The sequence below is a fragment of the Eleutherodactylus coqui genome, chromosome 3, assembly GCF_035609145.1.
Source record: "Eleutherodactylus coqui strain aEleCoq1 chromosome 3, aEleCoq1.hap1, whole genome shotgun sequence".
Taxonomy (NCBI): domain Eukaryota; kingdom Metazoa; phylum Chordata; class Amphibia; order Anura; family Eleutherodactylidae; genus Eleutherodactylus; species Eleutherodactylus coqui.
In genome coordinates, this window is record NC_089839.1 from 184,279,006 (window position 1) to 184,300,728 (window position 21,723).

General features: G+C 39.9%; 1 protein-coding gene across 7 annotated transcripts in view; it reads right to left on the reverse strand.

Moving 5' to 3' along the window:
* Window positions 1-21,723, reverse strand: part of CADPS (calcium dependent secretion activator) — a 483,917-nt gene that overhangs the window by 30,345 nt on the left and 431,849 nt on the right. For 6 of the 7 annotated variants that reach the window (XM_066596628.1, XM_066596625.1, XM_066596629.1 and 3 more), the window contains one exon: window positions 20,775-20,882. In XM_066596628.1, the coding sequence (XP_066452725.1) occupies window positions 20,775-20,882 (108 nt within the window). Of the gene's footprint in view, window positions 1-17,504; window positions 17,553-20,774; window positions 20,883-21,723 lie in introns of all 7 variants that reach the window. The other variant, XM_066596622.1, reaches the window with a different exon arrangement.

A 21,723-nucleotide genomic window follows, 5' to 3' on the forward strand; every position in this document is an offset into this window, starting at 1 on the left:
TCACTTCTCCCCCACTGTGTCTTAACTACACTTTAATATTGTTAAAATTATGAACCCCCAATGTTGATGAAAACCCACCCAGCTGCTTGTTCTCTAAGGTGGCACTTGAAGATACTAGGCCTTGATGCAAAAGCAGGTACATAATTCATATTATTGAAGTCCATTGGAGCTGTACCTGTAGTACAAACCAGGGTTGCTGCAAGGCTGACATCGCTATCTGTTTCCAGCACTGCCTGCATTAACAGTGGGCCTGGCAATCAGCTGATCAGCGGGTATCACAAGTGGTGGACCTCGGCCGATCAACTAGTAAAAGTCCCAGATAACCTCTTCAATTCTTATACATATGTACACCCTGCTGAGCATTCACTTGTGTAGGGGAGTCAGGGGAAACAGCTGTTAGCTGAATAAGCATTCAGCTGCCACTGTTAAAGGTGTATGGGCGCCTTTATGAAAAGGTGCTGTTAAGAAATAGCTCAGCGATGAAGCTCATCGCTCATCATGCAGTTTAAACAGCCGCTGTTCAGTAGTGAATGGCCGCTGTGTTATCTCAATGGTGAGGGGCGGGGGAGCGAGTGGAGAGAAATTTCCTGCACTGCCCCACCCCCCTGCTGGCCGCTCTGTGAACCAGCCTGCTCTGCTAGCTCCCGTGCAGGAGAATGGGAGCAAGGAAACACAGGGACGAGTGTCAGGCTTCATTTGCCCGACATTCATCCCGCGTAAATGGACCCTTAAAGTACTTTTACATGGGGCAATAGTCACCATAATAACAGCACAAAAGAGCAATTAAGGGTGATGGTCAGTCTATCTAAACACGGGACCTGATAGGCCAAGTGAGAAGATTTGCTCACTTGTTGCAGTCGTCTGGCTTTCAGCTCACCTGAAAACCAAGTGACTGTCGACCTATGTAAATAGGCAGTTGTTCATCAATGAACAACTGCCTGTTTACCCTGAATTGAGACGGGCAGCCAGGAGAGATCACGGTGCACTCCACCTCCATTCAGTGAGCAATCATTGCTCCTCTGTAAAAACACAGGAACGATAATTGTTCAGATGGCTGTTGGGTGCTTAAATGCCTGACAGCCATTGTGTGTAATAGTACTCTAATTGGACCAATCCCAGCTGCGGCCCCATACTCTATGAACCTTAAACCAGCAATGCTCAAAGCTCCTATTGGCCATTATTTCTAGGTTGTAATAAGTATGCAATAGGATTAAATAATTTATTTAGGGGGCCTGAAGGTAGAAAAAACAAGGGGAAATTCTGTAACATAACAAATAATTCTGCCACCCCTTGCTTAAGTCCTATATAAAATCACTTGATCACTGGCATACGTCTATGTTAGGTCATAAGAGAAACAGAAAAATAGCTGGGAACCTTAGTAAGTCAAGCTACATTATTGCCTTTCAAGCAAGTGAACAAAACAACTAACATCAAATCAATTTGTAAAATGGCAGCTAAGGATTTACGGGAGACTTGTTGCTCTTCCAGTGTTTCAGGGCCCAATGGATTATTCTGCTATTTAACAATGAGTTAATATTGTGAGTGTTGATCAGCTAGACTTACAATTAATACTTGAAAAAAAAAACACAAGTCTTTTATCTGCCAGAAGTAAAAAAAAAGGAGAAAAAGAAATTAAACACTTGTGGGTTCATTCTAAAGGCTGAATGACATTGAATAAGCTGCCTAATACTTGAGATTCTCGGTGGGCGCTTGAATAGAGCAAACCTGTGAGAATGAATGGACAGCCTTTTGGGACCAATTTGTCTCCTTGCATTCCCCATTCTTCCCATTTTGCTGACAGATGTACTAAGGCGGAACTAGACTGTAAGGCTTATCTACATGCATCCACAGCAGCTGTCACTTTTTGTCAAGCAAGTTAATCAGGCAAATGCCACCATATCTCCTTTATACAAGGAACAACATGTTATGGGCTGCGCTCTCCATTCAAACAGATGACGTTCTAACATACACGAGGCCGATATGTTTATTTCTTTCCTCAAACAGCGCAAGGCAACACATCTTTTTTTTTCCTCCACCAAAACTGCTAATTATGTCAATATATTTAAAAACATGCATTACTGTACAGAGCTGTCCTCTTTTAATTAGAGAGTTGGGCTACAGAAGGCAAACAAAATTAGAGACTTTGACTCAGCATCAAATTGAGAAGAACATGAGATGATTACGAAACAAAGTCAACAACGTTTAGTCATGGCAATGGTGGAATATTGTTTCGTTGATTGCACAAAATATCTGTGAGCATTATAAATGATTTGTAAAGGGATATTGTACGATAGTAGAGGTTGGGAAATTCATAGAGCTTTAGATAGAAATACAGTATTATTTGTATGGTCAGGTTGATTGGTGGATAGTTCAGAATATATAGAATGGTCATATATCAATAATAGGACAGAATGAGAATTGTGGTGTCTGTGATCACAAAGTAATGTGACATGTTCAAACAAGCTCCATGGATTATTGTGGAAAAATACTGGAGCTCGATCATTCCTGCGATTGTGACGTGATTATAGGAATCTGACAAGATACCACCATCATGTACCTAAGAATCAGATATCTGACAAGTCATCATAAACAGATATTTGATAAATCATCATCAAGTTCCTGACAAATCATCATCATATATCTGACAAGTCATCATCATGGAAACATAGAAAATTAGCATCAGAAAAGGCCACATGGTCCATCTAGTCTGCCCTTATTACATCTCTTAGGATAGATCCAAGCATGCTTGAGTTCATTTGTTGATGATTTTCCAACCACATTTGCTGGAAGTTTGTTCCGAGAATCTACTACTATTTCAATAAAAAATATTTATTGACATTTCTTCTGATCTCCCCCCCCAACTAATCTCAGATTGTGCTCCCTTGTTCCACTACTAAAACAATTCCCTCCTGAACCCTATTTATACCTTTAACATTTTTAAAGGTTTCAATCATTTCCCCCTCTCCCTTCTTTCCTCCAGCTGGTACAAATTAAGTTAAGGCCTCTTTCACATGGGCAAAGCATTTTAACGCTGGCCGCATCGCAGCTGAAAATCACATGAACGGGAGAAAGTCACAATCAAGACGCAAGAGGCATAAATCTTCGGAATTACTTCTAATGCCTAAATAGAGGCACCTGTCATGTTTTAGCAGCACTGGCTGTTGCTAAACTCCCTCTCCCTACCATTTCGTTTGGCTCCCATAGGAGTCTATGGGAGCCACCAGCATATATTTGCCAAAAGATAGAGCAAGACCTATCTTTTCCAGCCACGTATAAATTACGTCGCCGATGTTCTATCCTTTGCGGCACAACGTTTTCAAGCGACTAAAAATCAATCATCTGAATAAAGGCATTGGAATCCAATGCTTCAGATGGTCACAATTTTTTATCACGGCTAAATTAGCCACGTAAAAACGCTTGTATGAATAAGGCCTTAGTCTTTCCTGATAATTTTTGTTCTTGAGACCTTCCACCATCTTAGGTGCCCGTCTTTAGATTTGTTCTATTTTATCAGTGTCTTTCTATGGATAAGGTCTCCAGAACTGAGCACAGTATTCCAGATGGAGTCTCACCAGAGCTCTATAAGGCGGGATCACGATCTTCCTCTTTCTACTGGTTATACCACTGGTAATGCAGCTAAGCATCCTGCTTACTTTCTTTGCTGCCTGATAAGCCGATGGGGACTTGCAAGATATATAGCAACATATATCTTGCAAGTCCTCATCATTATCATGTATCTGAGAAGTCATCCCCATCATTGTCTTACCAGTCATCATCATTATCACGTATCTGACAATTACCAATTATAATCATATATCTGATAAATCATCATCATGTATCTGGCAAGTCATCATTATCATCGTATATCTGACAAGTAATTATTATATATCTGACAAGTCATCATCTTCCCCATAATCATCATCATTATCATAATTTATCTAACAAGTCCTCACTATCATCATATGTCTGATTAAGCATCATCATGCCTCTAACCAGTCATCCTAATCATATGTCTGACCAGTCATTAAATAATGTATCTAGCAAGTTCTCATAATCATTGTTTATCTCATAAGTCATCATTATGTAACTGACCAGTCATCATTGTCATTATATCTTTGACAAATCATCAGTATTTATCTGGCAATTAGTGCCCATCTTCTTTATCATAATCATCATGTACCTGAAAAGTCCTCATCACAATGATTTATCTGACTATTGTCATCATGTATCTGATAAGTCATTATCAAGTATCTGACAAGTCATCATCATCATATGTCTGATAAGTCCTTATCATCATCAAGTATCTGATAAAATATCATTCTCGTGCATCTGAAAAATCATCATTATCAAACATTTGACAAGTGATTATTATCATATATCTGGCAGGTCATCCTCATCTCCATCATCCTCATCATCATTTATTTGACAAGTCATCATCAGGTATCTAACAAGTTCTCATCATCATATATCTAAATAGTCATCTCTGTCATGTACCTGATAAGTGATGCACATCATACGTCTGACCAGACATCATCATCATGTATGAGGCAAGTCATCATGTATCTGACAGTCATCATTATCATAAACTGATAAGTCATCATCAAACGTCATTATGACAAGTGTGCCTTCACATATTTTTGTTTGTTTAGTTTGAACTTTTATCTTGATCCAGCGCATTAAAAGGCAACCTGATGCATACGTATTTGGCAAGAATGGTCTACATCACTGCTCTTGACAACAATACAACTCGACACTGAGTTATCAACTAGTGACATCTATCTACTGCTCTGTATCAAAGGTTTCCAATACAATAAAACAAACCAAAACTATGAGCCTCGAATTTATCAAGAAAGCATAAACAGAATACCCTACCTCTTTTATACTCAAAGTGACCGAGATGTTCCTCCCAAAAAGTTGAATTCTCTTCTATTTTTAAACCTAAATGTGACATCTGATTAGACTCTGATCGTGTTGCCTAGCATTAAGGGCAAATATGGGACCGACTTGTCTACGTTTAGGTCTTGCTCACAGCTGTGTGGAAGGTTCTGTTAGAAGCCTCCACTGCATATTCTGTACAAAATAGCACAGAATACAGCAATATTTCTCCAGGCCATATGCCGGGTAACATGACCAAAACTTGATAGACCCCAATGCAGTCAATAGTGTTCATTGAGCACTGCTGCTTTGCTGCCTGATCAGACACTGCCATTAATTTCGATGTTCACCTCCTATAAAAGAATAGAAGAATGGAAAGTTGTAATGGCCTGCAACGTGTATGTGAGCAAACCCTTAGTCCCTGTTCACATGTCAGAATCTGCTGTGGATTTGCCATGTAATCGACACCCATTACACATGGATACTACATCAGATCGGTGGCAAATCCACATCAAATAGGTAACCCATTCATTTAAAGGGGTTGTCCCGCGAAAGCAAGTGGGTCTATACACTTCTGTATGGCCATATTAATGCACTTTGTAATGTACATTGTGCATTAATTATGAGCCATACAGAAGTTATCAGAAGTTATTCACTTACCTGTTCCGTTGCTAGCGTCCTCGTCTCCATGGTGCCGTCTAATTTTCAGCGTCTAATCGCCGGATTAGACGCGCTTGCGCAGTCCGGTCTTCTTCTTTTCTGAATGGGGCCGCTCGTGCCGGAGAGCGGCTCCTTGTAGCTCCGCCCCGTCACGTGCCGATTCCAGCCAATCAGGAGGCTGGAATCGGCAATGGACCGCACAGAAGACCTGCGGTCCACCGAGAGAGAAGATCCCGGCGGCCATCTTCACCAGGTAAGTAAGAAGTCACCGGAGCGCGGGGATTCAGTTAAGCACTATCCCGTTTTCTTTTTTAACCCCTGCATCGGGTTTGTCTCGCGCCGAACGGGGGGGCTATTAAAAAAAAAAAAAACGTTTCGGCGCGGGACACAAATGAAAACCTGTGCGTGGAAAAACTGACATACCACTTCTTGACAAGGATTCCACGAGGAATTATTGTTGGGATATCCACATACAGAATGGGTCAATTGAATGGGGCTAATCTGTATGCAGATCCATGGATACAATAGTGCAAATTCTTGGCAGAAATCCATACTTACACACAGATTTTTCCTGCAGTTTTCATTAAAATTCCTGCAAGATTTTTCCAACATGGATATTTACCATGTGAACATACACTTAGGGCTCAGTCAGACGAGCGGAGATCCGGGCGGAAAAAAAAAACGCACGGCATGTGCAGATGAAAATCCGCACCTACCAGAGAAAGAACATATGGGTGGCAATGGACGTAGTCATGCGGGTTTTTTCCTGCACGCGGTGCGTTTTTTTCCCCCGCAGAAATCCGCATGAATCTCCGCTCTTCTGAGGCCTTAGACTAGAATAGCAAATACTTCTATCAGTTTTAAAATACATATTTATATTTCGATGTTTTACTGCCCCATGTTTTCTAGAAAATCTCATAGTTCCTAGAGCTAGCTCAGGGTCGTTTTCAATTTTACCAAATTTGTAGAATTTTTAGGGGTTGAATACTTTTGCAAGGCACTATCAGTCAATGCATTACTAAAATGGCACGCATCTCATTTCCATCAATGCCTGATTACTTCTCATAGAAAATCCTCGCCCTTCTTGCACCAGCCAACTGAAGTTTGTATCGCTCCCTGCTAGCAGTTAATCTCTGTGCTGTTTAATACTAGCGAGCAGCATGTCATGCTGATCAGTTTCGTAAGACTGAGGTGACCTTAGCATTTTCAGAGCAATCAGTTTGGCTTCTCGGAATGATTAGGAAACAATCTTCTCAGAGAAGGATACAAAACAAATTAACTGTCTTCAGCAAATATCTATCACTGCATGTAAAGCTGTCTCTGTAAAACTCTGCTAAAGAGGCCGAAATCCTCTAAAGATCTAAAACCTGGGAATATATTAAACATTTTGCTATTAAGGGAGTTAAATACTGTGCAATGAAATAGTGTGCAAATCTCTAGCTTTAAATAGAAAAATGCACAACCTAAAATACAAGCTCATGTACAGCTATGTGGCTGACATAATGGCAGCGGAACAAAATGATGTGAGTCATTTGCACAACCAAAAGAGGTCACTTGGAAATCTAACTGTCCCGGGAATGATTCCAGTTCTAAAGCTTCACATTAGTTGAATGAAAAAAATAGCTTTTGGTCATTTTATGTGAAAGAACAGAATCTCAGTTTGATAAAAGGGCACCCCATAGCAGAAATCAAAGATGGACCCCATTTCGTTATCCCGGGTTTTCCACCCAGGAAAGAAAGGCTAGTGTTTGTTTTTTCCTTCATGCCTTTTCCATGACTCTTGGGCCAATTCCTTACTTCCTTGTTTGCTATTTTTTATGTAAATGCCTTTGAGAGAGAGACGTCCTGCAAGCTACCCACACCCCATCAAAGAAAATCAACAGATTAAAAGTGAACAGTGTTAATACTCCGAATTATGCAATGTGAATAGAAAATAGGGAGCTAAACTCACCTGGTGGTAGGGTGCTACCAAACTAGGTGTCACCAATGCACCTACAATATCTGAAGAGTTTTAAATGTGCTACTTTTTTAGGCAGCCATGAGCTGTTTCTTATGTATCTTGTTTCTACCCAATGGGTACAGCTGTTCAGAGCAGTTCAGGAGGACTGACACCGGCCGCGCTGAATTCCATCTGCCGGGACCAGGTGAGTATATATATTTTTTTTTATTTTTACACATTTCTGGATGAATTGCAGGGAAGGGCTTATATATTTAAGCCCTTCCCGACAATTCATCCCGCGATCACCGGCAGCCCATTGCTTTCAATGGAGCCGGCTGTATTGCCGGCTCCATTGAATTCAATGGGCTAACATCGTTCTGCCGGGACAAGGTGAGTATATATATTTTTTAATTTTTACAAATTTCTGGATGAATTGCAGGGAAGGGCTTATATATTTAAGCCCTTCCCGACAATTCATCCCACGCTCGCCGGCAGCCCATTGCTTTCAATGGAGCCGGCTGTATTGCCGGGTCCATTGAATTCAATGGGCTAACATCGTTCTTCTCTGCCACAGCTGTTACAGCTGTGGCAGAGGAGAACGATCTTTATGCTGACAGTGCGGGGGGTGGGGGGTCTCACTCTTGCCACTATTGTGGCTTAATAGTGGGACCTGGGAACTTGAGATGCAGCCCAACATGCAGCCCCTCGCCTGCCCTATGCGTTTCTGTGTCGTTCCCATCACTTTCTTGAATTTCCCAGGTTTTCACAAATGAAAACCTTAGCGAGCATCGGCAATATACAAAAATGCTCGAGTCGCCCATTGACTTCAATGGGGTTCGTTACTCGAAACGAACTCTCGAGCATCACTGAAAGTTCGACTCGAGTAATGAGCATTCGAGCATTTTGGTGCTCGCTCATCTCTAGTTGTGAGTCTCCAATTTCTAAGTTGTTGAGGATCATTCCTGGAAGGAGGTAAGTGGATTCTTTCACTACCCCCTACTCTAAGTCTACAATATCTTGTATATGTGAACCCTATATCATTGATGAAATGAGGACACATTTCTGAGTGCTGGTATGTTTTTTCTTTTGCTATTTACAGCCCTGCAAAGGGGAAGGGACCAACCAGGGTTGAGGCCCACTCTTCAAGAGCCTCAAAGCAGTTGCTTGGTCTGTCTCCATGATGTGTACACTCTTTGTTACTTCTTATACAAACTAAGAATAGTGCAATCCTAAAAACCCTAGAAGACATTAAAACTGGTTATCTGTAGAGAAAACTAGTTTTGAAAAGTGCTTGGTATCATGTAAAACCATTAAAAGAAGGTGTGCTCACCTTAGTCGATCCTCTGCAGTTCCAGTCCAATAGTTCTGGGTCCCCTGCCACTCTTTACTTGCTGATCACTACAGTGATGATGTCCCAACAAAGGGACATGTGACCTCTGCAGATAATCACCAACTGAAGCCAGCCTGTGATTGGCTGCAGTGGTCACATGTTTCTGTGTTGAGATGCAATTGCTGAGTGAGTATACCTTTTCATGTTATCACATGATATTGAGCATTATCAAATTTTGTTTTTTCTTCAGACAACCCCCTTAACAATTCAAGAAAGATAGTTCTGGTCCACAACCTGTGGATTTTTTATATGTCCAAAAATATATTCAGGGTGTGTTCAAATGTATAAAAAAAAGCTTCTGGATAGATAAAATGGACCTACATGTGATTCCTGTCCTTTCCATCTGGCAGGACATTGGCCCTACAGCCCCACATGATGTAATATATAAAGGTTTAAGATTAACATAGACTTGGCATTCACAAGACCATGAGAAAAATTATTCAATTTATAATAATTTTACATAAATTTGCATATTTAGGTATATTAGAGGTGTTAGTTTTGCAATATGTAATATTTATAGGTGATTAGGTCATATCATATCACTTAACTTTTGCATACAAGAAGCTGGGTATGGGGGGGGGGGGCAACTTGGAGGGGCCTGATGGGAAATGTGCTTTTGGTGTTGGGTTTAATGTGGATGCCATTGGCACCAGATACAATAAAGTTTAAATAGTAACAGGGATACATGCTATAAAGCGGACTGACAACTGAGCCACTGAGCTACAATTCAATGTGTGCATATCACAATAGAGGGATTAGTATGAATATGGTGGAGCACCAAATCTAACCCAAATCAAAGTTTTTTCCCAAGAAGATTTACTGGAAAGAAGTCATTTAGAGATCAAATTGACCTTACATTCAACAGTCAATGGTATATAGAACTGTGAACAAAGAGTGGAAGACAAACCAAGATCTCACATACCCTTTAGCTCTATATGCGAAAAAGAGATTGAAAACTTTCTTAAAACCATAAATTAGCCCCAGATTAGGCATCTGTAAGCACCCCATCACAAAATTCCAAACTGCACAAACTTGTACAATGTGAAAAGCAATTTCTGTGATGAGCTCTTCAAGAGAGCTGCATTAGATTGTCAGTAAGCTTCACAGAGTAAATCTGGTCTATATGGTTCATTCTTGATATTGGTTTTGGGTACACCGTATTTAGAGTCTTTGTAGTTTATCGTATCTAGAAACCATCGTCTAGGTTATGGGATGCTTTGGACGGCCAAATGGTATGTGACCAGTGCCTCAAAAAGCAACATACCAGTTGCTACACTTCAGCTCAGCTCCATCCGGCCCCTATCACTATGTGATTAAGTTCTTACTAGACTTTATAGTAAGCACAACCAGTGTGATCTGATAACTGCCAAGGACAAGCCAAATACTTAGAGGCAATCTATAACTGTTTAATCCCTACCAGACAGATTAAGCATATAATTGACCCATATAATCCCTGTATCATCTCCAGTCAAATGTTTCCTCCGTCTGATTTGCCTTGACAAGGACTCTGCAAGAAAGCTATCAAGCACACGGTATTATTATCAGGATAGTGTTTTTCATTAAACTTAGAGATGGCTTTTTAATCACTGATCTTGGGGACTGCTAGACTTAAGCAGATGAGCCGTCACTAAGCACATCTGTTGTAATCCTTATATTTTCCTTGGGCTGCATCTTGAAGACATACATGCAGGCAAAACAATAATCAGTTTCCTTTATCTGTATTAACTGGTGTGTCCCTTGATCATTTGATTTCTTAAATCAAATATATTCTAGTGGAAGTCAACTTACAACAGACCAAAGCAAGGTGGTAAAAACATCAATAGAAAAATACCGGCTCCATAAAAAAGGTGGTAAAAAGAAGAATGTAAAGTTGATGTGAAGATGAATTGGAATTCACAAAGAAGTGGGTCAATAAATAGTAGATGAACTTCACACATTTCCTTATGTGACCTGTATAAATAAGACTTTGCACGTCTCTATGTGTCCAAGTATCTACAGTTGGTCCAGTTATACAGAACTCTGGACAAGCAACTCAATCTCAATGTGGCTTGATAGTGCCTTTGGTCAGCAGTGTAACTATACTGAATACAGAAGAAGCACATTTTAAATGTCCCGCTGTAAACTCCTGTTAGTCCCCATGGAGATGAGGGGACTCCCCAAGGGTTCTGTTAATCCTCACATGGTCTAACAGGAATTTATAATGGGACATTTAAAAAGGGCTTCTGGGGAGCACCTTTTAAATGCCCTGCTGTGAGCAGTGGGGTTTTACTCCTGCCTCTGGCGGTGGCAGTAGGGGACTCCCTCCCCCTCTCTCCCAAGGGAATTCCCCATAGCAGGGAGATAGGGCGAACCTATGAGGGATTTCATTATAGCAAGGGAGAGAGAGCATGATTCCGGCGACACCAAGTTTATACATGTTCACCATGTAGTATAAATGATATGTTAAATTAATTCTGCAGGCCAGTAGGATTACACCAATTCTATATTTTCTCTGGGTCATTACAAAAGCAGCGATACCACTTGGGGACTTGATTATCAGCATTTTTATAATCCTTCTAATACACTACCATACATCAGTTTAGTAGTGCATTAGAAAGTCTATGAGGTCAGCCAAAGGTTGAGCTTCACAGGCCACCATACATGGCAGACCCGGAGGCTATATCCAAGCTTCCGGGTGCTATAGCAACCCATTGAGACACCATGATCACATCACGGGGGTCCGATGGGTGACAGAGGGAGTCCCCTCTTCAATTCGTGGTATTAGAGCAATTGCATGGCTGTCATCCGACTGCTGAGTACCTGCTCCCTTCAGCTTGGGAGACCCGTGCCGGGCTTCTAATGCAGCACCGTCTTTTGATAGTGCTGCAGAATAAAGCTACTTAAAGGCCGCCGTCAAAAGATGTAAGGTTGTTAAGGGGTTAAGGCAGTTTGGACACAGCCTACTATCTTAGACCATGTTATTTCACATCTGTTTGGAGGCTCCATTCAGAGCCTCAATCAGAGATTCCATATTTTGTGATGAGAAAAGGGGTCCTACATACAGAACTATTTTTCTATTTTCTATTTGACCTAATAAGAGTCAATGAAGTCTATCGTTCAACTTTAGTATTCTTGATGCAATGGATCCATGAGAATGTTGTGCCTTCTTAAATAAATCTAATTATATAAAGAGAACAAATGGTGTTGAAGGGCAGCCATTCATTTTAACCTCTTGAATACCAAGCCATTTTTGGCTTTAAGGACCAAACAGATTTTCTCTTTTTTTCTTGTTTCTCAGTTTTACGGCTCTCAAACTTTCCTAATTTCAGGTCACCATGCTTGAATGAGGCCTATTTTTTAGGAGTACTACCTTCTTTTGGCACAAATGTTTAATTTATATTAACTTTATAGTTTGACAAAGATGCAGAAAAAAGTGATTTTTGCATACTTTTTATGTGGTTTTTTTCACTCCATTCAATAATTTATTAAATGTTATGGTCATATTGTAACCAAATATGCGTCTACTTGATTTTTTTTGTATGTCTTTGAATATCTAATAATGGGACTTTAATTACTTTTTAATGACTTTACACAATAATGTACTTGCAGATACACAAAAGTGAAAGTAATACTGATAAGTCAAGAGCCTGTCGTTCCGGCATAATTACCAAAATATACGAGCACTGTCTGTGCACAGTATCGCCGCGTGCAAAGAATTCGGCTATACTGCCATAAAACTCGTGTGAACTGGTTAATTCCAGCTATTTGAATTAGCCCATTCACACGATCTGAGGTGTGTGGTTTCCAGCTCCCATAGGAGTCTATGGAAAGCATGCACCAAAGATAGGTCAGGTACTATCTTTGCGTGCACTACAGAGCTTAGATATGACCTTGCAGTCGCATGTCCTATCTTTGTAAGGTGCGCAACTTTAGCGCATCTATCGTTCATTCATGTGAAAGCTTCTATAGGAAACCATTGGTTCCTATAGAAGCGCTTTCTGTGCACACCTATACTGCATGCCCACAGCCCTTGTGTGAATGAGGCCTTAACAACAGGCATCCGGTATAGGCAGCCCTGGTGTCCTTCAATGGACACTATGCTATCTAAAAGGTATGGGAATAGATCACATCACAGGGTTCCCTCTTGTTTTTCGCCTTACACCCCGCAATAAGTTTTGATCATGGCACAATTAAAAGCTAAACTTAGTAGATCAGAGACTGTGTATCGCAGCGTCCATGAGATCATAGCACCTTAATAACACAGCTCCTCTGAGGACCACTCCTTGTGCCAAATTATTATACTATAAGTCATTAAGAGGTAAAACACCTTTAGAGGAGTCCTGCACTAATCTATAGACAGATGACTGTAAAGCTGCTTTCAGACAACCATAATTTTGCTCTATATTAGGTCCGTGCTGAGGAGACCGTAATCGGGAGTGAATGTAAATCTATAGGGCTAATGAGATGGCTGTTTTTAGGGTCACTTTTTAAAAACACCGCATGAACTATTTTTTGTGTATTTGCCTTTGTATTTGCATTCTTTTCTATTGGGCAAATATGGATCAGTATTTGCCTAATAGAAGATAATAGAAATATGGAGGCAAATTTGGAAGAAAAGTTGATGACATATACGGTAGATGTAATATCTTTGGAAACATGCCCGTAATATGGATTCATATTACAGATGTGTTTTTATACTCTTGACTGAAACCGGCCTAAAAATGAGTTGCTTCCATAGAAACAGTATCATCTGTGCAACTCGGTGTATTATAGTGATGCTATACAGGCAACAGGGAATAAAGATTGGATTAAGTTGGGAACCCTTTGGAATACAGGCAACTCTTTGTTTTAAATCGTTGTGGATTTTTGGATACACTAAAATATGAAATAAATTGTTACTGACTTGCTAAGTTGAATAATTAATGGGTCGGGCAGTAAGTAGCTTTAATGACTTTAAATCCAGCAGTGAATAATCAAAGCATTCTGTTTGTGTTAAACATGAAATCACACCTACTCTACAACTGCATTTAACTACAGGATGTTAAATGCTTTCTGCAACATTAAGGGCTAAGCAAACATTTGCAATCAATTGTTTTAATTGCTTCAATGCATCTAAACTTTGCAAATAGTCTTGATTAAAATTAACCTACTGTTTTGTGTATACAGCTCCTGTGCAATCTCTCCATGGTTACAGACTCCAAACAAACCCTGTGCAGTCTGGTCCTGCTGTCATACTGCCTTCCATCTGTCCCTCACCTATTGCAATCTACTGAATGTATGGTAGCAAGAATTTTAGAGGGCTTTGCAGTCTAGTTTTCAGATGGGTGGCAAATACTGGACAAGCATGTATGGGCACCCTAATACAAACAGAATCCTTTGAGTTTACTGTTAGCATTAAAGGGGTTCTCCTGCAAAAGCAAGTGGGGTTAAGCACTTCTGTATGGCCATATTAGTGCACTTTGTAATATACATCATGCATTAAATATTGGCCATACAGAAATTATACACTTACGCCCTCCGGTGCTGGCGTCCCCGTCTCCATGGCGCCGACCGAAGCCTTCTTCTCCCTCGATTAGACGCGCTTGCGCTGTCTGCTCTTCTGTTCTGTTGAATGGGGCCGCTCCGGCGTGCTCGCGCCGGAGAGCTGGTCTGCGCATGCGCAGAAGACCTGTGCGGCGCGAGCACGCCGGAGTGGCCCCATTCAACAGAACAGAAGAGCAGACAGCGCAAGCGCGTCTAATCAAGGGAGAAGAAGGCTTCGGTCAGCGCTATGGAGACGGGGACGCCAGCACCGGAGGGGGTAAGTGTATAACTTCTGTATGGCCAATATTTAATGCACGATGTATATTACAAAGTGCATTAATATGGCCATACAGAAGTGTATAACCCCACTTGTTTTTGCAGGACAACCCCTTTAAAGCAATTAAATACATTTACTGCTGTGTTAATTAATAAATAGAATGGTTCTGCAGAGGAGATGCATAAGTAGTTTATATTTTCACTTAAGATTTGCAAAGCTACTTCATTTTTTGTATTAAATGAGTTGTAGAAAAAAAAGAATAGCCACAAAAGTTTAAATACCTTTTAAGGGCTTAGTCAGATGAGCAATTTTTTTTGCGCGCGTATGTGCGCAAAAAAAATGCGCTCCATGCATGTTGAAAATGCACGTGACCACAGCTTTGTGCCCATTACTTTCAATGGGGCTGGTGCTACTGCCGCCCCATTGAAAGCAATGGGATGCAGGCAACTACTGCAGTAATTTTCAGGGAAGAGCTTGAAATATAAGCCCTTCCTTGAAAATCATTCCTAGCTGCTGTAAAAAAAAATATATATACATCACCTCTCCGCCGCTGTCGGGGCTCCGGCATGTCTTCTTGCTGGCTCCCCAACACTGTTCTGAAGCACTTTCTCCTGGCCAGGGATTTAAAAATCTCTGCCTCCTGAAAGTGCTGGGTCTGATTGGCTGAGCACTCAGCCATTCATTGAATTCAATGAATGGCTGAGCACTGCCTCTGATTGGCTGAACACTGTGACCAATCACAGTCAGCGCTTAGTTGTCATTCAATGAATAACTTAGCGCTGCCTGTGATTGGCTGAACACTTACCAATCAGATGCAGCACTTTTAGGAGGCAGGGATTTTTAAATCCCTGACAGGAGAAAGTGCTTTAGAACAGTTTCGGGGAGCCAGCGAGTAGACACGCCGGAGCCCCGACAGCAGCGGAGAGTTGATCTATAATTTTTTACATTTTTTAAAACAGCTCGGGGTGATTTTCAGGGAAGTGCTTATATTTCAAGCCCTTCCCCGAAAATCTCTGCGGGGGCTGCCTGCATCCTATTGCTTTCAATGGGGCGGTTGCAGCATCAGCCCCATTGAAAGCAATAGGATAGCATTGTGCTTAGCCACAGCTGTGGCAGAGGATTCTTTCGTCCCCGCGGGGAGTCCCCTCATCACTGAACACTGTGACAGTGTTATCACAGTGTTCAGTGATGAAGGGACCCCCGGCGGGGAATCTTTATGCGCAGCAAGGACCTTGCCGCTGCACAGATGTCCTATCTTTTGCAGGTGCAAAGATTTTGCAAAAAACAGACATGTGAACACTGCATACGAAACCAATGGTTCTAATAGGCATGTTTTTTTTTGTACACATAGGGGCGCGCAAAAAAAGCGCTCGTCTGACTACGCCCTAAATTTCAATTCCATATATATCCGAACACGACAGTGGTTTAGAAAGAAGTAATGCAATGATACCAAAGGTCCAACAGTCCTACATCCTACAGACACATTTATCCCTGAGACTACATTTAAGGAGGTCAGTGACTTCGCATTGGAAGTAGGAGAATCTGGTAAAATGTGTACCTAATGGGCACTTAAGTGGAATCATCACTTTACAGTATTCATATTGAGAAAAAAGAAACAAAAAAGTTCATCATGTAATATAAAATCAATGGAAATTAAAAGCACTTTCCAGGACCTTAATATTGTTGGCCTATCCCTAGGATAGGCTATCATTATAAGGTCAGTACGAATCCAACTCCTGACACCCCCAAAGATAAGCAGCACTCGGGCCAGTGCTGTTGCTCCTCATTGTTTAATACACAAAGTCCCATGCACGTTGTAGTGGCTGTGCCTAGCACTGCAACTCAGCCCTATTAAATTCAATAGGATTGCACTGCAGTTAGCTGCATTACCAGGCACAGCCACTACAATACGTACAACGCTGTACCTGGTAAGCAATGAAGAGTCCTCAACACTCAACCAAGCCCAGCAGTCTCTTCAATTAGACCATTAATAGGGGTGCCAGGAGTAGGACCCCAACCAATTTCATATGGATGGCCTATCCTGTGGATAGGCCATCAGTATTACATTTCAGAAGACTCACCGAATGATACATTGTAAAATATGCTATCAAAATGAATTACTAGTAAAAAACATTGACGGCATGACCTTAGTATAGGCCATCAATATGTAATCAGTTGGGGTCGAATAGAACTTTCATATTTACATAGACACAATAGCACGTCCGTATGTGCCGCTGTGACTAGTACCACAGCTCATAGCTATTAAAGAAAGCAGCACAGCCTCTTCACTTTGATGTTCGATAGAATCCAAAGGGTTAGATCCCCTTGTATCATATATTGTTTTTTTCCCAGTAAACCTCTTAAAACAGCGACAACTATTTTCTTCATAGTAGTAACATAACAATAAAATAGCATTTAATGTCACATTCAGTAAAAGTTAAATATAGTGAGATACGGAAGATTCATTCCGTGAAGGTTACACAATGTCATTCTCTCTCCAGAACTATCCAGCCGGTCCCTTGACCCAGAACACATTAATGAAACCCTTGAATTCAGAATACATAATAGCAGTGGATTAAACGAACATCTTGAGGATTAAGTCTTTTTTAAGCACCTGGGTAAATATCATATTATTGTATAAATTATGACGTAAAACAAGAATCACTGTAAGTGAAAAGGTTAAAGCTAAGATAGAAATAGACCAATAATCCTCGGATATATACAATAACCACAAAAAGTGAGAATTGTTTTCAGAGCTGTTAAAAAATATTAATAATATTGATAAAACACTTTGATGGTGCTAAAATGGATGGTGAAAAAATGAAATGGTTAAAAAAATTGATGATTTGAACAAAAATTACCTCAAAAATTCTCAGGCACATGACAGAATTATTATCATCCAGCCTTTTCTAAATGGGGAAGACAAGAGGCATAAATAAAAAGACAACAGGAAAAGTAAATTTTGGGAAAAAATATTGAAATAAAAAGGAATAACGTAAACAAGGGGACACAAGGGGAAGTTTTATGACTGAGCAGTTTAGCTATCCTGATCGGATAATTTTGATATATTCAATTTGCCTGTAGAAGCTAAAAACAGGGAGATAAAGTCTAGAGGTTTTTTTAGTTTTTTTAATTGTATTTAAAATTCAGATAGTAGTTTCAAGTTGATACTATTAACCCTTTCCAATCCAATTTGTATCCTGGTTTTCCTAGGGGGCTTAGTCTTTTTCTGGCTAAAGCCAGTACTGCATGAGGTGTCACATTGGATGGCCTCTGACAGCAGAGAGGCTGGCAATAAACAGTAAGAGAACCTTGATGGACGTCTTCCAACATCAGAGCTGTACAGCCTTACATCATAATGTCTTCAGAGGTCAGACAGTGGATTGGAAAGTGTTAAAGGGGTTATGCCTAGATAGTTTCCCTTGTTCATATGCCCTATTAGGATATATGAGCACCTAGAGCGGTGCTCAATGCTTGGGATTCCCCTCTATGTACCAGTACGGAGAGCCACTGAGTAAGAGCAGCTCCTGTCTTGCGGACCTTCCACCACCCTGTTTTTACAGGATGACCGTTTATGTGAATGGCTATGTAGATGGCCATTCTTGTAATACTACACTTGTTCTGTAGCAGCTACTGTATGGGAGATGTCAGCTAGACATTTTTTCCCAAAAATCAGCTGTTTGCTGGGGAGCTAAAAGCAGGACTTGGGGCAATATGCTGATCGCCTTGAGCCCCATATTCTCATACTGGTTGTGCATCTTGGCACAACCCTTTTAACATTCTATAGTAGTTTGATGAGATATGTAAAGCTATTGCTTTGCAAGAAATTTGTTTAATCTCCAAGTTATTATCTCAATTTCTGGAAACTGCTTCAAAGCTCCACATTGAATATTTTTGCATCTATGGTTTGGAACTCTGTAAAAGTTGTATAGCTCTAACATTTCATTAGAATGTTAAGCTCAGTTACTGCTTATCCTAAAGACATCACATAGAGGTACAAAAAGAAATAGGTTTATAGGGAGAGATAAGGGAATAGGGATAGAAAAGGCAGTATAGGCATCAAAAAGAAAAATCCACAACTAATTAAGACAATGGTTGCATACATTTGCAGAATGACTGCTGTCTTTGTGGGTTGTATCTTAATTTGATGCCTAGTGGATGTATTTTCATAACTTTCATTCCCAGGCACCTAAAGTGCAAAGTATTGATGGGCACGCATGCATAGAGCGACGATGAGCACCACTCCGTGTGCTGTATGCATGTAGCAGGCATTCTCAGTGGATGTGGGTCATGCTAGTAGATGTACACAGGAAGATTATTTGACTCTAAATCATGCCACTTGACATAATGTGAAAAAACTTTTGACATGAGAGATAAGTTCCATTTCAATTGGGAAGACGTCAGTGAGAGAGTGAAAAATCATAAAGGAGAGATTGTTTTAAAGAAGGAAATGCAAGAAGGAGAAAAAAGCACAAAGAAAAATATAAAAAGAAAAAAAAATTGATCAGAAAAGAAAAAAGTTTGTAGCACACCGTGAAAGCGCGTGAGAAAGAAAAGTAAGCGGAACAATGGGTGACCAGGCCAGAAGATGCACATGACAAGTGTGAAAGAAGAGAAAGTACTTGGTATATCACAGTTACAGAGACACATGCTACACACAAGACCTAGTTAAGAACAGACGCATTTAGTGGTCATAGCCTTGGCAGAAGGCTGTTACAGACAGGAATACAACATGTGTTACACATTCAAGGCGACAGGAACATTAACACAAAATATTCTGACTTCTAACTTCCTACAATGAAAATATACATGTCACATATGTAATATTTTCATACTATACCATGACCATTATTTCAACATTTAATATGTATTTTTTCTATTGGCTACTATCTCCACAGTTTTTTAAGCATGCCATCTAGTTCCTGGGCCTGATGTACTCGGGCCTATCACCTACTCATTTGTACAGTGAGACATCTCCATCTACCATGATGATCTAATTGTAAATTAGCATGGTATGGTATCATGTACGAGTGTGCACAATTCTTAGTAGTATCTTCAAATTTCAGGAGGCTTAAGACCACCATAGAAGAGCAAACTAGATGTACCTTTAAAGGCCAAATGACTACTAAATAGATTTTGGACAGTATCTCTGTAACTGTCTATATGTTCAATAAAGTTGTGGTCTCATAGCTACTGGGAGACCATAAATCCACACAACAGAGTAATTGTGGTCGTACTTTATTTTAAGGTCCACAAGTTGTCTAAGCTTACTTTAAGCTACACATATGGGGCAATGGTTTATTTAGACAATGCCATTGACTGGTCTGTAGCAAACAAGGGCAATAAAATCACCCACAGAGGCCAAACTGGATAATAATCCAGGAACTTGGTGCTTGGACTAAAATTCTGGACACCTATTTAGCTTTATCCTAGCAATGATATTAGTGATTATTGAAAGCATTACAATGTAATATCAATTTTCATAAATTTTTTGGTGTGGGGGATGGTTTACAGGCCAGTGAGGTTTGGTTTTAAATTCAACCGAGAGCATCTATGTTTAAAAAAAAAAATCTAAGCAAAAAAATTACAGGTTTAAAGACATTTTGTGAAAAATTCTAAAAATTTTACAGTTATAATAACTGTTTTATTGCTCATTGTTTAGGGTTAATTTTAAATGCTTTTTGTAAACATTTCTAGAATTAAATTTTGTAAAACTATGATAAAGTTTTTATCAACCTTATCCTGTAGACATAACAGTTTGATTTTGTGGGTAAAAAGTTTGGAAAGATTTAGTTTTTTGGTAGCTAGTAGACAAAAGATTGGAAAGCAATATTTGGCAAGTAACATATATTAAGAAAACACATAAGCAGTAGGTTTTACATATAGAACATACAGTAGGATTTTCTTGTATCCACAAAGGCCCACCCAAAGATTAGTATCAGACAGAGACCAAGACAGAGTACACCAGAGTACAGATTTAAAGCAGAAGAGAGCAAATTAGAGGGAAAAAGAAAGGTTTGTAAGAAGATCACTTTTTTGTTCAAAATGTGACTTATCCCCCTGTCTTTTATTTTGTCACATTTTGGGGCGTCTCCCCCTTGCTGACCAAGGAGGAGAAGGCATTTACTTACATCAAATAACCTTTCTATATATATCTCCTCATTGACCTTATCACGAAGGACATCCTGAGAGTGACGCACAAATGTGACATAGGCATCAGCGAGGTCCATTCCCGGTTTCTGTGGACAAAAATGAAACACAGAGTTAGGAAAGGCCCATATTTAGTGTCCATTACGCATCTGTCATTAAGTTATCTTCGAAGTAGTCTAGGTATCTATCAATCAGATGTATTTAATTTTTACTACTCTACAGTACGGTATAGTATCTGCTCTCAAAGCATGCAATGCCACGGCTAAGGGCAATGACACAAGAAAAAGTTATATTGTAAACTACTTCAATGCCCAACTATATTTCAGAAATAGTTTATTGCAAAAAATCTGTTTCATCCATCCTGAATTCCTTACTAAGATACTAGGAGCTCAGTAATGTTTCTTATATTAGTGTATGGGACAATAGACATGCATCAGAATTGTAAAAGTCAACACTGAGTTCTACATGTTGGATTTGTTAATCCATATATGCACTAGAATCAACATATTTCATATTTTCACAAATGTTTTAAGGTATCAAATTGCATAGAAGCATATACTGTAGAATTTGGGATCGATAGGGCAAATTAACTACTACTGTCTAAGGCCAGTTTTAGAAGAACGTATTGTCACATGTCCATAATTCAGATCCATAATACATGGATGTGTTACATATGACTTTACAACCATATGCCATCACTATTTGCCACTGGGCAAATACTGATCTGTATTTGCACAGTAGAAAATAATACCAATACGGAGGTAAAAGTAGACAAAAATAGATCACGTTGGGTTTTTATACAATTGCCATGAAAAATATGGCTATGTGAATTAGCTTCATCTTATGGTCCACAAAACAGACACCAAATATGGAGTTAAATACACTTGTCGGAGAATGGCCTAAAAGTTAGACAGTGCAAACTTGGACTAG